Source organism: Falco cherrug, chromosome 4 (assembly GCF_023634085.1).
Source record: "Falco cherrug isolate bFalChe1 chromosome 4, bFalChe1.pri, whole genome shotgun sequence".
NCBI classification, from domain to species: Eukaryota; Metazoa; Chordata; class Aves; order Falconiformes; family Falconidae; genus Falco; species Falco cherrug.
Window position 1 is genome coordinate 83725040 of NC_073700.1, and position 16902 is coordinate 83741941.

The 16902-nt window shown below is 35.9% G+C and overlaps 1 protein-coding gene across 1 annotated transcript in view; it reads left to right on the forward strand.

The window, feature by feature from the left end:
* HDAC9 (histone deacetylase 9) overlaps positions 1-16902 on the forward strand; it is a 485060-nt gene that overhangs the window by 377726 nt on the left and 90432 nt on the right. The window contains exons 19-22 of the mRNA XM_055706591.1: positions 4550-4605; positions 4848-4935; positions 9268-9387; positions 9720-9817. Of these exons, the coding sequence (XP_055562566.1) occupies positions 4550-4605; positions 4848-4935; positions 9268-9387; positions 9720-9817 (362 nt within the window). The remainder of the gene's footprint in view (positions 1-4549; positions 4606-4847; positions 4936-9267; positions 9388-9719; positions 9818-16902) is intronic.

Sequence of the window (16902 nt, forward strand, 5' to 3'; positions counted from 1 at the left end):
ATGTTGAGCTTCAAGTGTGGAATCCAGACTTGGGTACCTGGTCTCCATATGAAATACACAGATTCCTGAGAAAGCTGTCCTAACAATGCATGTAGCTGCAATTAGTTAGAGCATGGGACAAAGTTTTGCTGAGAAATTTGCTCATCATTTGGGATCACATCCATTTTCCTGAAAGCCTTTTTTCAAAGATTATGAATTTCTGAATAGAATCACAGAATCACAGAACAGTTGAGATTGGAAGTGACCTCAGAAGGTCACTGGGTGTTGTCCCCCCCTGCTCAAGCAGGCAGAGCTAGAGTTAGTTACCCAGGACTATGTCCAGATGGCTTTTGTATATGTCCAGCGATGAAGACTCCACAACCTCTCTGGGAAACCTGTGCTATTGCTTCGACACCCTCACAGTAAAAGGGCATTTTTATATGTTCAGACGGACCCTCCTATGTTTCAGTTTATGCCTATTGCTTCTTGAATAGTTGGGACACACGGCATTGCTCTTTTGCACAGGGGTTTACAGCTTAAAATACAAGAAAAGTTTCAATTTATCTTTTCAGCAGGAAGGAATCCATTTTTAAATTCCATATAAAACTGTCTTGTCTTAAATTTGAGATTCAGTTTGGGTTTTTGTCCTCTATTGAAGGACTTCTAATTCACAGGAAATAATTAAAGATTCATAAGTTGGAATAAGAGAGCTGAGGAAGAATATGACTCTATACCTGTTATTAGAAAACTCACTTAGACTGAGAAGTTGTGTCTCAATATCTAGTTTAAGGACAACATAATCTAAATACACAAACAGGTATGGGAGGAATATTTACAAATTCACGCCCATGTTCAAGAAAGAGTTTAAACCGAGTCTTCTACTGCTTCAATAAGTGTTCTTGGAGTGCCTGCTGGAGTTCATTTCTATTTCTTGCATGGCACTGGCTTTTCTTGGAGTCAACAACAAGCCAGATGATTTTACCAGAGTAGTACCAAGCTGAAGCTAGCATGCACTGCTTCTTGGCCAGTCTTCTCAGCATATCTGGAGTAACAGACTGGCTGGGTCACATTTGATCCATTTGGAATCTAGGAAAAGCAAGCTCTTCACTGTCAAGCAAACGAAAGAATGATTCGCACCTTGCCATAGTCACCACATATTGCCCTAGGGAAAAATTGCCTACATCTAGTTTTCCCTCCTTGTATAACAGAAACACCAATGGATCTCTGCTGTAGATGATCAGTCCCAAGCCCTGGAGTAACCACCCATGTTATGGTATTGTCTTGAGTGCCTATCTTGGAAAGGTCCAGGGAGAGGTATAGTAGATGCCCAAGCATGATGTAGCCCAACACTCTAACCTAACCCAGCACACTACAGAAAGGAAACAACTGTACCACCAAAGACAAGAAGGAGATAGTAGGATGTACACCTCTGTTCTTTGGAAATCAAGCATCCAACTGCCTATTTGGAGTCATAAAAGAAGATAATACCTGGATTACTGTGGAAAAAGACTGACATTTTTTCTTAGTTTTCATTAAAGATCCAGCTAAGTGGGTCTATCTGCAATGAATCTTCTTTGTAAACGGTTTGGGCAGACTTCTGTTGGTTGTTCAAATACGCACAGATTTTAGAATATCTTTATTCAGGCTTTACTCTTTACCCTCACATTTAACTAAAGGTAATCATATAATGGCACCGACAAGAATCCTTTTTCTAATGTTCATGTCTGTCAGTCAGTTTAATGTTCTGTCTACATTTAAAGGTGTCTGTATCCTAGTATAAATAAGGCTCTGTACAAAAATGCTTTGAATTTATGTGAGTTGGCTTCATTTTCAACATATTGCTCTGTGTTAGTCTTTCTATCTTTAAAGCAGATTTTTGCCTTTCTGTCTACTGTTCTGAACTCACTGTCTGGTATTTAAATATTACCTAAATAAATGAATTCATGTTCCGTTGTGCTAATGTACACTGTGTTCATATAAAGTTTGAAAGTAGGAGAAATGAAGTTTATTATCAATTGCACAAAAGTTGCTGTTAATACTGTGTGGTAACTAGTTTTCAGTGTTTGGTAAAATTTGATTATATTTTGTGCTTTATCATCAATATAAGATAGGCACTGTATTTTAAGAGAAGAAAATTCCCTATGTGAATACTCAACTTCTTGTAATGTAAAAACACATAAAAAATGGTCACAACACTGATGAGAATGTCTTGCATGCTCGTGGAGAACAATAATAGTTAACTTAAGCTCTGATAGTGTCTTCAGTGCTCAAGAACTGTAATAGTTAACTTAAGCACCGATAGCAGAAATTAGCTAGCTATAACAAAACGGGGCTTCCAAACAGTCTTGTCCAAGTATGGAAACAGAAAAGAGAAGCTTATACTGTAACTGTCATTTTGTCAAAAACAGCAGTGTTGATTTTTTCTGCCTCTATATTGCTCCATGAAATCCTTCCAGAGATAATCATCTTAATTATATTGATCTTTTGGGAATGCTGATAAAGTTAGATGATAATGAGCTGTGAGCTGAGCCAGGGCAGCTGTAAGCGTTGCATGGATTTTTTCCAAATTCTTTAAAATATCAAGAGAACAAAATACAGGTAGCATGATGCTATCTCTCTAGTAATACCCTCTTCTGAGAGTCTTTTTTCATTTCATTAGCTGTACATTCCTCAGCATACACATACTTTGTTTTTTCATAAATGTTACAACAGATTTCTTCATAGAATTCTTCTGTAAGTCATATTTTGTTTGAAAAGGAAATGTTAAAAAACCCTCGGAAGGATAAGAAACAGGGGTTTAGCTAAGAGTGTAAAGCTGGTTTGGTTCTGAAGATTAGTGCAGTCCAGAAGACCTTTTTTTTTGATTATGTGTTTGATCTATAGGCAATTTATATTCTGCCTCCAGGAATCCCTGCCTAAATATGAACACATATATTTGTTCTGTCTTCAGGGGGGTGTGTGGTTGGGGTTTTTTGTTTCTTTTTTTGGGGAGTGTCATTTTTTTAAATGTGGACATTTAATGCAAAATAAGGCATGATGTCAAATCTCTCAGATTCTTTAACTGGTGGCCAAAAGAACCACTTACAGATGTACTCCGTTTGCATTATGGTTTAAATTCATTGTAGTCTGATAGAACTTTGGCAATGTTCCACAAAACTTTGCAGCTGGCTCCTTGGATTACGTTTAGCAGCAATACACTAGTAGTATTTTTTTATAAATTAATGTCAGTGAAACAACATAGGTAGACAATTGCACAGGTACACACACACATTAACAGGATTGTAAATAAGCAGATTTCACAGGCACCTATGTAACCAGTTAACTGCTGTGTTGTTCCTCCTTATTCACACCAGTGTGAGTGAAAGTGTAGTGATTATCATGTTTGTTTCAAATGAGCAAAGGCTGAAACATTGACATTTCACTAGTTTAAGTACATCAAACTGATTTGCTTTAATACTGATTATTAAAGTATAAAACTATTCTATCTTTTTTCTTCCTGTTCCCTCCCCTCTGAAAATATATTGCCGGTCGGTCCTGAGCTATACATACACACATGGTATTTGTGCGAGGCTGCTTGAAAATGCAAGTTTGGTTGATATACTCATGCACAGATTATAATTTCTCATTTTTATGTATGTGTTAATTGTCATTAATCTGTCATATATATAGCTGAATAGAAGAGACTGTAAGTGGTTGAAATAAAAAGTATATTTTATGAAGTAATGGTGTTACTCCTGTGTGACTGCTGTAAAAGAAATTTGATATGATACACACCCTTAGAGATTCTGCTTCCTGAATACATAATCTGACTTTCTGAACAGACCTACCTTGCCAGTACTTCTACATTTTCCCTTTACCTTACCCACGCTGGAAGGAGGGAAATTTAATTTTTCTTTTATCTTTAGTGACTCTAGAGGCAAAGAGTTCTTCAGTCATCACTGATCTTAGTGCTGTACTTTATGACATTTATATACAATTCCAGAAAGTGTGTTAGAAAATTACTTTAGGGAATTCATTAAAATTGTGAGTGTAGCAGGTTCTCCAGTTTAATTTATGGTTTGCAGAAATATGTTGTTGTCCTTTTTCTACTGTTAGAAATTACATGTGAGCATGTGTGTGTGAATCTATTATTTAGTGCATACAGAAGGTAGGGTCAACACTGACTAATCATGTAAAATGCATACCTCAAGCTACTTTTATTTTGAAGCATCTCAAGCTGGAGCAATGTAAAATTACAGGAACCTAGAACAAGAGTGTATCTGTGGTCTCTGCTTCCTTTTAAATGTGAATTCTAGACAGCAGAATTGATAACAACAGCTTTCTCATCCTGCCTTTTTCCTCCTCTTTAGATCTTGTGTGTTTGTATGTATATGCATGTGTGTATTTATATGTTTATATGCCACTATTCTCAAATTATTATCTCTGGCAATACTTTGAAAGGATGATTGGACAGGAAAAGTGCTCAAGTGCCTGCAATGGATTTCAATCCAGTCTGCCTGCTGCTCTGTTTTGCACTGAGTCAAGGGGTTTTTTTTAAGCTGATAATTGAAAACCTATCTTGTTCTTACAGAATGGCTTTGCTGTTGTAAGGCCCCCAGGCCATCATGCTGAAGAATCAACAGCCATGTAAGTACCAGGGAATATTGCCCATCTTGGAGCACTAAGGTTACTGGCAATCACCTGTGTTGTGCATGTCTCTGAAGAACTGTAATTGTTAGCAGATGACTGAAAAGGCTTTCTAGGTACTCCCAGAAGCAGATTTATGGCCTCAGAGATCATATAGCATTTTTAAAAATGCTCTGAACATTATTTATAGCTGTTTTCCTGACTGATTTGCTTTCTTATTTCTGTTCTTCTCTATTCCACAGGGGGTTCTGCTTTTTTAATTCGATTGCAATTACTGCCAAATACTTGAGAGACAAGCTAAATATAGGCAAGATATTGATTGTAGATCTGGTATGTATTCTTGGCAAACATCTCACTTTCAACGCATCTAGATAAAAGATAATGAATTTGTTTTTATATGTCAGACTTTCCTGCTTTTAATACCTACAAGTAATAAAGGTGAGCATTTCCTCTGATTTTGGGAACTCATTAAAGCCAGGATGGCAGTACTGAAGCCATAAACATCTATGTTTCACTTTAATGGTGTTAACTGCAATTTAATGAGAAGAAGGCACAGATCAGGGCAACTTTTATGGTCCTTAAATGAATTGATACTTCCACCATTAAAATAACCCTACAGAACCCAAGTTTACTTTTCCCTACAGAATACAAACTTTAAATAGTCAGATGTGCTTTAAAGAATGTTGTTGCTTTGGTAACCAAATTGGCCACTTCCCCCAGCTAGCAATGATTCAACTTGTTGTGTAACTTCGATATTATTAAACAAATCAACAGGTCATTCCCTCTAAGAAGTTTTCAAGTCATGTATGCCAGCTTTTGATGGCTCCCTGAAGGAAAGCTACATGATTAAAAATCTACTTCATTGGATTAGGCTTGTGTTTTAATAGAAGGCATTCTTACACAATACTTAATATGTTTAACAAATGGATTATTTAAATGCAAATGACGTTTGGCATGTTGTCTATATTATTTTCATGAATAATGAATTGGAGCTCTGCCTTGCAGTTAAAGGATCAGCCCAATGCACAGCCCAAGGAAAGTTGAATGCTGATTTATGAGCACCATTTTTGTTTTCCTACAGTTCATGAGGAGGTGTAATAGGGTGTCTGACAAAGCATAGACAGGAAATGAACCCTGGCATCAAAACCTAACCTGTTACATCTGCACTTAATTAATTTTTGCAGGTGATAAAAGATTTAAAGACAAAATATGTTAAAGGGTTTTTGAAGTGCAGAGCTTAATAGTCTAAATCTTGTTCATATCTGCACTCATAATTAAATCTTATTGTGAAGTCATGGCCTTACCATCTAGCACTTTTGTTCAGTTAAACATGCGTACTGGCTGTTGAAGAGAAGCAGAGAAAGGGGGAGTGTGGGAGAAGGAATGGCAAGTGAAAAATGAGTGGTAGAATAAGTATAGAGGTAGGTTAAATATTCTTAGAATGTTTTTCAAATATTTCTCAGAGTGTTCTACTATCACTTAGAAACATAAACTGCAAAAAAACCAGTATCTTTGAAAAGTTCACTTCCACTGTATGTTATATCTGTTTCCTGCCTTGAATCTTACAGTTCATTGAGTTTTACTGTGGTAAATGCTGGCCAGAACTGAACTCTATGTTTATTCTTGGGTTTGGTTTTTTTTCATAAGAAAAGCCTATTCAAAGTTTGCATTTTGTGAATGTTTTTAAGTCTTTTTGACTGTAAGTGTTACATTTGCCTTGTCGGGAAAAGAAATCATTTCCATTTGACCTACTTAGCCAGTAAGCACTTAGGAATTCAGCTTTGAATTTTCAAGGCAAGGTTAAACGTTCAAATCATTACCTGTGCAAATGATTACCTGTAAAGCTGCCTATCCTCACCCAGGAAAGCAGACAGGGAATGCTCAGCCTCTCTCTGACTCTATCCTATTGGCCAGAATAACACAGCTGGTGAAAAGGGAGAAATATATGGCTGACACAGATTACTTCATTCCTGGAGCAATTACAGTCCAGTCCCTAGTCTGCACCATGGTCACTGCAATGATGTACAAAAATTAATATGGAAAATTTCTTATGTGTGCAAACTATGGAAAAATCACAATCCAAACAATGAATGAACAGTTCATAGTGCTGTCTTTATGCCCACCAACAGAGTTTTGGGCATCTGAAGGAAAGAATGCTATTACATGTTAGCCTTGAAATTAACCTTTAAGACTACATTTTGATAGTGACTAGCACAGCAGGACTCCATGCAGGTTGGCAGCTCTACAGGTTACTGCAATAAAAATATTAAAAATTAATATTCAATTTCACCCATTAAACTGTACTGTAGTTACAAATTAAGTGTAGTCTTCATAGCTGCTACGTGTGTTCATATTTTAAATTTTTAATCTTTCCTTCATTTATTTTGACACTAAAAGACCTCTCTGTCAGCTTCTCTTTCCTCATTTCACCATTTGAATAAATCTTCATTTCTGAACTGACTTATATGCCCTGAATACACTTGATCTACTAAGGGCAGAACATGAACACATTTCCCACATGGTAACACTCGTAGTCTTAAACAGCCCATTCTTTTGTCTAACCAAAGGAGTTACTGCTCTTCAAACAGAGTAACTCTTGGTGGAATTAAAGTTTAGAAAAAAAAGCTAGCTTTGAGGTTTAAATAATAAAATAATTTTTAAAAAGAGCTCTCCATGCCCATTTAATATTTTTTCTTCTCATTTGAAAACTGTTACAGCAAGAATATATGTAAAGCCCCAAATATACATGGAAAATAAAATTAATTAACATCACAAAATTAAGTCCTATTATGTTTTTAGTCACAGTCTCTGCAGATCTATCTATATGGCCAACAACTCAGGTTGTTATTGCAATCCTCATTCCAAGATCAGACCATCCATACTTGTATGTATGTTAGCATGATCTGGGTCTGTTTTGAAGTATACCAATTAATTCTGTCATGGTTGAAGACTGAATGGGATTCTGGGGTTAGTCTGCATGCCAGATTTTACTTCATTTGCCAGTCAGAGTCCTCTAACACTATGCTGGCTGCCTTCAGATCTCCAACACCCTCACACCAGTGTGTGCTCCCTTGCACCTCCAACATGTGTTACATTTAATCTTGGCATTAAGTCACAGTTGGGCTGCAACTTCATCCTCATGTTGTTTCAAGTACTTTCAACTGAGAAAAGTAACCATTATAATATTATCCCACAGAGGTCCCAGAGGAGGTCCAAGTCAAACACAATGCAGTACAAGTAAGACTCAATCAATGTAAAGAGTCCTGAATAATGTGGGTGAAAGTCATGGGCTACATCAGCTGACAAATACCACAAGCAATGGGCACTGCTTGCTGTGCCATTGGCAATGTACACCTAACTTGAACCTTCCTGGAGCCTGGCATCCTGAGGAAAATGTGACCATTGTGACAAAATTTGGTTCAGACCTCATAGCATTTGTGAAACAAATACAGTCTGGGTGATAGTGTTGCCATTCAGAATAGTTTGTTTGTCCTCCTGAATTCTCTCCTTAAATCAAAAATTTCAAAGGTATGGGTTAAAGAAGAAGAATCAATAATACCTACAATTTTTCAACTTCTTAGAAATGCCAGTGAGGAAACTTACAATAAAGACACAGTTTTCTTTTACTGAAAGGCAAGTGGATATTTCATTTTCACTTGAAAAATTTCTTGTGTGTCTAACCACATAGTGCAATAGTAGAACCATAAAAACCAAAGTGAAAAAGAGGGAAAGTCCACATCATCAGCCTTTGTTATGTAGATATACTGTCAGCATTTCTTTTTCTTTTTCAGTATTTTATTTAATGACAGAATTTCTTCTCACTGGTATTATATAATGTTTGAAATATGGAGACTGGCCAAGGTGACTCCTTGATTTTGGAAGGCACCGTTCTATCTGCTAGATGATTTAATAGCTAATGAGATCATATTGCTATGTCTTCAACTGTTGCCGTCATGATTTTGCAAAAATGAAGTATGAAGTCCTTTCCGCATCTGGCATCTCTTTTGATGTGGATCTAACTGCTGAGGGACTGCTAACTGAACTGAATGTTTCAAAAAAGCCAATTTACTCAGCTGGTCACAGAGCCTTTGACCTCAATAGTGGAACTTGGCAAATCAGTGGATACACTTATGTTTAGTGTTCTGTCAAGAATTGTGAAAAAGCTCTGTAAACCATAGATCCTTCTGCAAAATACTAGTTTGTAGTTTAAACATTAGTCTTTCTTCAGAGGCCAATGAGACTAGTTAATTAAGCCTGAGGGGTTATGAACTGTTGGCAGTTAATAAGTCATAAAATTCCTCCATAAAACAGGATGCTAGATTCCATCACTGAGGCAAGGAGTACAAAGAGCCGGTGTATAAATATCTAATTGTACAAAAGGACTGGGATTTCTCAATGACTGCTCATCTGGAGTCTCCAGGGCATGCTCGCTATGGTTTCCTGATTTTTAGAAGCCAGTTTAAAAAATGAGTGCATTAAAGAGTAATTTGCCTGAAAGTTCAGGAAGTATGGGGTGGTGAAGGGAGGGGGAAAGGGAAAGACAAAAGGAGGGCAATGGAGAGGGAGAGACATGGGGGGAAGGGGGTAAAAGAAAGCAGAAATGAACTCTCTACACTGAGTTGGACATTATTACATTTGTCATCTGTTTTCTTTCTCCTTTAGGATGTTCACCATGGCAACGGTACACAGCAGGCTTTTTATGCTGACCCCAGCATCCTGTATGTTTCCCTCCATCGCTATGATGAAGGCAACTTCTTCCCCGGCAGTGGAGCCCCAAATGAGGTTAGGTTTATTTCTTTAGAGCCCCATTTTTATTTGTATCTTTCAGGTAATTGCGTTGCATGATTACCCCTAATTTTCTTGTCCTTCTCTGGTTCTTTAAATTACACCAGATTACCAAATTGTCCACTGGGAGCAGGGGACCAGTGGAGAACAAGTGCATAACCCAGAGCAGTCCCTGTCAAACAAGGCTGGGCTGATCTGACATGTTGTTTGATGTTTGTTTCTAAAGCACACTTGAGAGTTTTTTTTCTTTTTTTTTCCTTTCCTTCTCTCTTTTCCTTCTTCTTTTTCCTCCTCTTTACTCCTTTTGTCATTTTATTCCTGTTTTTCAGGTTGGAAGTGGTCCTGGTGAAGGATACAACATAAACATTGCTTGGACAGGTGGCTTGGATCCTCCTATGGGCGATGTTGAGTACCTCACAGCATTCAGGTTGGTACCTTTTTCTTTTAAAGTTATGACAACTGGTTGTGGAACATAAGCACATGAATAAGAGCTAATGTAGTCTTGAAAGACAGGAGAATGATCCATGGTGAAACAAACTTAATCCTAGTAGACCAGTGTATGAAAGCTTAGTAAATTACAAAAATTGATAATTTAATTGTTGTAATCATCCACTCAGAATCAACAATAACAAAAAAAGATTTAATCAGTCACTCATTCTATCATTATTATGTCATGCCAGTGAAATGACTTTGAGCTTGCTCACTTCTCTACCTACAAAATTTAAATGTAAACATTTATACCAGGCAGAAGAAAATTACTGTTCACACTGATTATAGTTGCATACAAATAGAGCAGATAGAAAGCAATGTAAAATACAGTCTGAATCCAGCATTCCTCATTCACTTAAAAGTCTCATCATGATGCTCACAGATTTGACCAATTGGCTTTTTCTGTGAACTGCAGTAAAGTGTTACTTAAAAGTAAATAACTGTGAAATGTCTCATTAAAAACGATGGGAACTTTTGCATGCTGTATTTCTCTTTACTTTCAATAGCTCACTCTAGATGAAATTTTATTCTTTCATAGGTGATGTGTCATAACCTTTAGTCTTATTTTCATGGGACCAGAGAAGACAAAAACATTTTAAAACTCACTCCTTTAGACTTTCAGTAGTCCTGTCTTACATACACCATTTCCTTTCATTGTAAAATAGTCCAGTGGAAGAGTTTAGTGGGCACTTACCTCTCAAGATTAGGCAAATGCTACATGTTTGAAAGGTTTCGTTTAGTGGAAACTGATACACAAGAAAGACAATGAGACAGCTAATGTGTATCTCCAATCACTTGCAAGACTTTTAGTTTGAAGTAGTGCATATACCTTATATAGTTTCTGACTATATTCTATTGAAAATACATCACAAAAAGTATAAACCTAATTTTTTATTTTTGTTGTTGGGGTTTTTTTTCTGAAACACTCCTGTGCAGTTCATGAAATAATATGCAGAAGATCTGATAAACAACACATCTGAATTCAAAGTCTAAGCCCTAGACACAGAAATAGCTTTACACATTCACACTTTGAAGGGCAAATACAAAAATCTTTAAATTACATAAAGTAGACCAGGTAACTATTTTCTATGGATCTGGTCTGAATGGTAAGTAAATTTACAGCTCCTTGTAAAGAGATACTTAATCTGTGGACTGGAATCCATATCTGCTGCTGTCCAAAATGTCACACATGATGTAGCTTGCATCCTCAGTTTGGCCAGGACAGATTTGTGAGACAGTAGTCAGGAAAGACAGATCCACGGTTCAGTCCTTTAGCCATAGATAGAAAGGAAGGTGCAAACTTGGAGAAAATCAGTAGAAGGGTTGCTAAAAAAACCCAGAGCAAGTCAGCTCTTGTCTGGATTTTAGACCTGCAACAGGTCAGTTTTTAAGAAAATAAAGTGAGTTTTGTAGACAGGAAAAAGTGTTTGATATCCCGCCACCCCCCACCCCCACCCCCCCCCACCCCCCCCCAAATACATTGGTTTTAAAGACAGGTACAGAGAAGATCCTAAGGGGTGAGGACATCCTTAATTTTAAGAGAAAAATAAGGCACAAAATGTAGATATTTTCTCTTCATACCTAGTCCCCAGTAGACAGACAGGTTGTGCAGTATTCAGTCCCTAGCAAAGGCAGGAACTGGGTTTTGGTGAAGGCCCTCTCTAATATAACCAAGGTGTGAATAAGTTTGCAGACGGGTGTAGCCTGTTTGGAGAGAAGCTGAGGCTTCATTCTTTCTGGCTGCCTTGAGAGCCTAATCCTTTGAGTTCTTAGGAATCTTGCATTAAAATCATGTAACGCTCCCCAGGGGGTACATTTAACCTTCACTTTCTCACCAGCAGAGCCCTAGTTTATTCCTAGAATTGCACAAAGCACATATTTGAAGTGTCAGCAGCCATGACACTAGGTAGCTCGTTACTGGTTGACTGACTGTCAAATTTCACAGCAGAGATCCTTCTAAATGATAATGTCCACAGAAACAGAGACCAAGGTTTCTTCTGCCTTTAGAGTTTTGCCCATGATGGAGTATTATATATGATGATGTATTTGATATCAGGTATATTTTTCTTAGGCCAGAATCTATTTGTAGAACAGTATAAATATTTACACAAACACAGATATATATGTATACGCATGCGGGTAGCTGAATATTAGTTAATGTCCACTGCATAAATCGCTAGATAAATCTATTTTAAGTAAAGCTTGTTGGGACTGAATGACGTTCCCCTCACTCTTAGTCCAACCTGTTCAAGAAAATATTTGTATTTCTTAAGGAAAAAGCAACTTTCATGTGTAAAAATGCAGAAAATCTGATGATACAGAGGCATAACACAGAATAATCACTTCAAAGGCACACTGAGTGAGTGGCTCCAGTGGTACTCTAGTGGGAAACAGGAAAAATTATGGTGCTGGTTTGTGTCTGCCATTTTGATTTCAGTGTTACACGAAGAGTCTTTATTGTACTTTTAAATTAACCCTTTCTAGTGCAAAATGAAATTTAAATGGCTGTAGCCAGTTTGAAGATGAAGACTTCCCTTTCATGTATAAAAGAACATGTTTTCCTTTCCATTTCTTTCCCATTTCTACTAAGAAAATATGTTTGTTCATGTTAACTACAAGGAGGCATAAAATGTAGGGGAGAGACGTTTCTGTAGAATGGCAAAGAAGTGCAGTAATCAAATCACTATACCTTTTAATTATGCCAGGAAAGTTTTTTTAATGTTTATCATAGTTAAGCAACTGGTCTAGCTAAAAAAAATCCTTGAAATAATGTCCTTTTTCTAAAGGGCAGGCATCTTTTTTTTCCTCTATGATAACAAAAAAGCACAGCTCTTTTCCATTATTTTAAGGCCTGATGTATCTTTCCCTCTAGAGAATTTTGTTTCTTCATTTACTTCCACCTATTCAGGTTAAATTTGCTTTAACCTTTTTGAAAGCAATAGAAGATGGTGGTTATTTTCTAAAAGAATGATTCTATACTCGAGTTTATGAGGATGTAATCCACTCTGTTCTGCCAACAGCTATAGAAAAAATAAGACCAATGGTCAACTACTAATGTTCAAATAATTATTTTCATAAGCTCCACATTATACCAGATGTGCTCAGTAAAGGAGGCAGCAGATGCAGGCTGAGGTCTGTGTTGTACATACACATATGTATGTATATGTATGTACTTGGAGTTTACAAAGGACAGGAGAGATGTGTTTCCATAGAACAGAATATAGAAGTTGCAGGAGGCAATGGAAACAAATGTGAGGGAGAAGCAAGAGACAAAAGGAAACTGTGGTGTGCTTTCCAACTGCTTTGTACCACTTTTATTCAACAAAGGAGCTCTAAATTTAGTTTAACCAGCCAGTATGCTCTGGCTGCTTTGCTCTACTCCAGAATAGCATAAAACAGCCACAGCATATCAATGAACCTAGCCGTAAAAGCTTACATAAAATGAAACGTGTGTGTGTATGTGTGTGTTTCTTGGAATGATTAGAAATAGCTCATAATAATATTATCTTTGAGTTCAATTTTTAGCAGTCACATGTATGATTTTAATTTAAGAAAGTGAGCAAATTCAAAAGAAATAGGTGACATTAAGGCCGAGTTAAGGATTACCTATATCCACAATTTAATTTAAAATACAGCACAAAAATTAAAATTACCCCAAAATACTAATTTTAAACAAAGACAATTAAAAATTAAAATCATACTTGAAACCACATGTTAAAGTATAAAAATTAAAGAAAATGAAGGTATGCAAAAAATCTTCATTCTGTCTTTACACAAACACAAATATACATATATATATATGTATACACATGCAGGTAGCTGAATATTAGTTATTTTCCACTGCATAAATCACTAGATAAATCTATTTTAAGTAAATCTTTTTGGGACTGAATGAGATTCCACCTCACTCTTCATCCAACCTATCCAAGAAAATATTTTTTTTCTTGAGTTCTTTCACAAGTTCTCACTGGTTGTTTTTGGGAAAAAAATAAATATGTTTAAAATTCTCTGTATTATAATCTCAGATCAAAAATATGAAGAGATAGTCATTGTACTCTTGTGGCCTTACAGTGCATAGACAAGGTTATTTGAGGGATTGCATTAATGTACACCAACCCTTTTTTTTTTTTGGTCTTATTTTTGTATTTCCTGATCTGATGACATTTATGTTTGACATTTCAAATTTAAAACTTTGTAAATGTATTTTTCTTGGTTTTTAAATATATTTTGCTTGTCAACTCTGTTTCAGCATAGGTACCGACTATGAATTTATTTTTTGCTTTTAAAGTTACAATTTCATACATAAACCCTAAAAAAAACCACTCAGAAAAAATATTGCTATATTTTCCTTATGCTTTTTCATATAAGTATACATAGATAATATGTATTTGTATATATTAATTTAAATTTCCTGTAAATTTTACTTCTATAACTTTTTGTTCACTAAGGAATTGGAGATAACTTTAATAAGTTTTGTGTATCCTGTTGGTATTGAGTTTCCTTGTCTTAAGTGTGTGTGTTTGAAAAACAAAAATTGTTTGGTTTAGCTCACATCACTAACCTATTACTTTTATTAAACATCCATTTGTTTGTGCCATGCACGTAGGTGAAGTACACATTATTGACTGTCCGTATTTATTATTTTAAATACATTTGCATTATCTGTGTCATGTCCTCTCCTATTTTCCTTCTCTCAAAATACAATATTGCTGGTCTTTTCAATCTCTCTTCATTTAGAAATGTATCCAGTTGCCAAATCATTTTAATTGCTCATCTCTGAAGCTCTGATATTTTCCAGAAATGAGCTAAATACACCACATGAGGGCGAACCATCAGTTTATATTATTTTGAATATTATTATGGCTTTCTTTGACATCAGTCTTCTGCAATATTGTATACTCTCTGACTGAGTAGAAACCCTGGTCTGTGGTAAACATAGCAAAACGATGTAGGAGACAAAAATCAACATTTTTCCTAGCTGTACCTAACTATTTACAATGAGTCATAGAACAATGATATATTGTGATAATGTTTAATGAATTCCACCAAGAACAGCTCTTGAAAGAAAAGTTCTTTTAAAAAATAATTCTAAATATCCATAGCCTAATGCTATTATTTCTTATGGCTGTAATGTCCAGAGGCTGCTGCTGAGGCTGTAGTATGCTAGGCTGTGTCTAAAAAATATGGTAAAACTTGGTTTCTGATTCAAGTGTGAAGAAATAAAAAAACCAAAAGTGTAAGAGAGGAAATTAAAAAGCCAAGTTAGCTGCTCAGCCTCATGAGTCAATAAAAGAACTAGAAGCAGACAGAACTAACATCTTCAGAACTTGTGTTATCAGTGAACTCTAATGGCAAAATGCTATGTTTGTCTTTACTAATGGAAATAAATGATTTCTATCTCAATATTTTGCTTTACAATAACTGTAAAGATTATCCCAGCTATTGCTATCTGTCTTGTCTATTTGCTGACATAAATGTGTTCAGCGTTTCACTGTGTAAAGAGGAAAACAGAATCTCTGAGTCATGTGTGACAGGCAGATAATGATTTACCCAAATGTAGATGAACATTATTGAGAGTGCTAATTGTCCACAATCCTTCTGCATTGTCATGGGCATAGTACTTCTTTTATGAAGAAAAATATAGCTGAACAGAACACAATGATGGAAGCTCTAGGAAATCTATACAATGGTTTCTGTATGGATGTATATAGTTTGCTTTCAGTCACCCACAGCATTCTGCAGAGTCATGTTATAGTGCCAATCAGTTTTTCCTTTCTGATTATGCCCACTTCTTCCAAGTGTCTTTAAAAGATTAAAATTTCAACCAGAGATGTCTTTCTTTTCCCTTCTGTTGTTAGAAAATGTTTTAGGAGAATTCAAAGAAAGGTACACCAAACAGCTATAAAAAGATGGATTAAAAGTGCCTGAGCAGTTCCCTTTGAAGAAGTTTGAAGAAGGTAGAAGTTTGCTTGGAATAATATTTTTAAAATCTGCTTAGAGTATAAGTTTCATATGTAAATATGCAATAGTCCTGAGGATTTGTGGCTTTTGAGTATTTTGTTGAGCGTGGTAGGGGAGGTTTTGTAATAATGGTAAATTTTCATGCTTTTTTCTTGTCTCTTGACAAATGTTCTGAACATTTAATTGATTAATATTGTGGGGATAGGACAGAATCCTTAGGAAATGGAGAAGCAGAAGTAAAAGCATTTGAAACACTGGTATAAACAGCTTTTTAACATTTTGTTATACTTCAAAGTTCACCATAAAACAAAAACTGGCAACAGTGTTTATAACCTGCGACCTCTTGCTCTTCCTACTTGTTTATTTTTATTTGGAAAATCTAACTTCTTCTCACCAAACTACCCTAAATTTCCGCCTTTACTGTACCAGGATTTTTAAAACTGTATAGGACGATCCTTTCATTCACTGAAATTACAGAAATGAAACCTTTCATTACAGAAATTAATTAGTGTTGGCTTACTTTTCTACAGATGCACAGTTTCTTTTATTGACATGGTGGACTAGGGGGTGGAGGAGAAAGGATAATAAAATATGGCATGTGTCAGGTTTATGTGTTTCAGGTTAAAAACTATTTGATTAAAACCCCAAGCAATACATGGTCTGTAGTTTCAGAGTACTGAAAAGTACCTGAGCTCTTTTCCAATATAACTGTTTTCCAATTTTTTTCAAGCCAGAAATATGAAAGAATAGAGGTATATAGATAAGGAATTGCCATATTGTCAAATACTTTGATGGAAAGGTGAGAAATATCACCAGAAACATCCTGGAATAAATTAAACAGCAGCAAGAATACAGAAGATATTTTTATCCTAAAAGCCAGAATATCTGCGGCACTTACATAGAGATAAATTTTAGGTCTGAATTAAAAGTCCTACAGCAACACTGAGCAATTGTATAGATGTCCAGCCCCAATGTAAATTTTGTTGCTTTATAATAAATTTTGAGAACTACACTGTAGCCTGTAAAAAATATCCACATGTTCGCTGCTGGAACAGCTCCAGA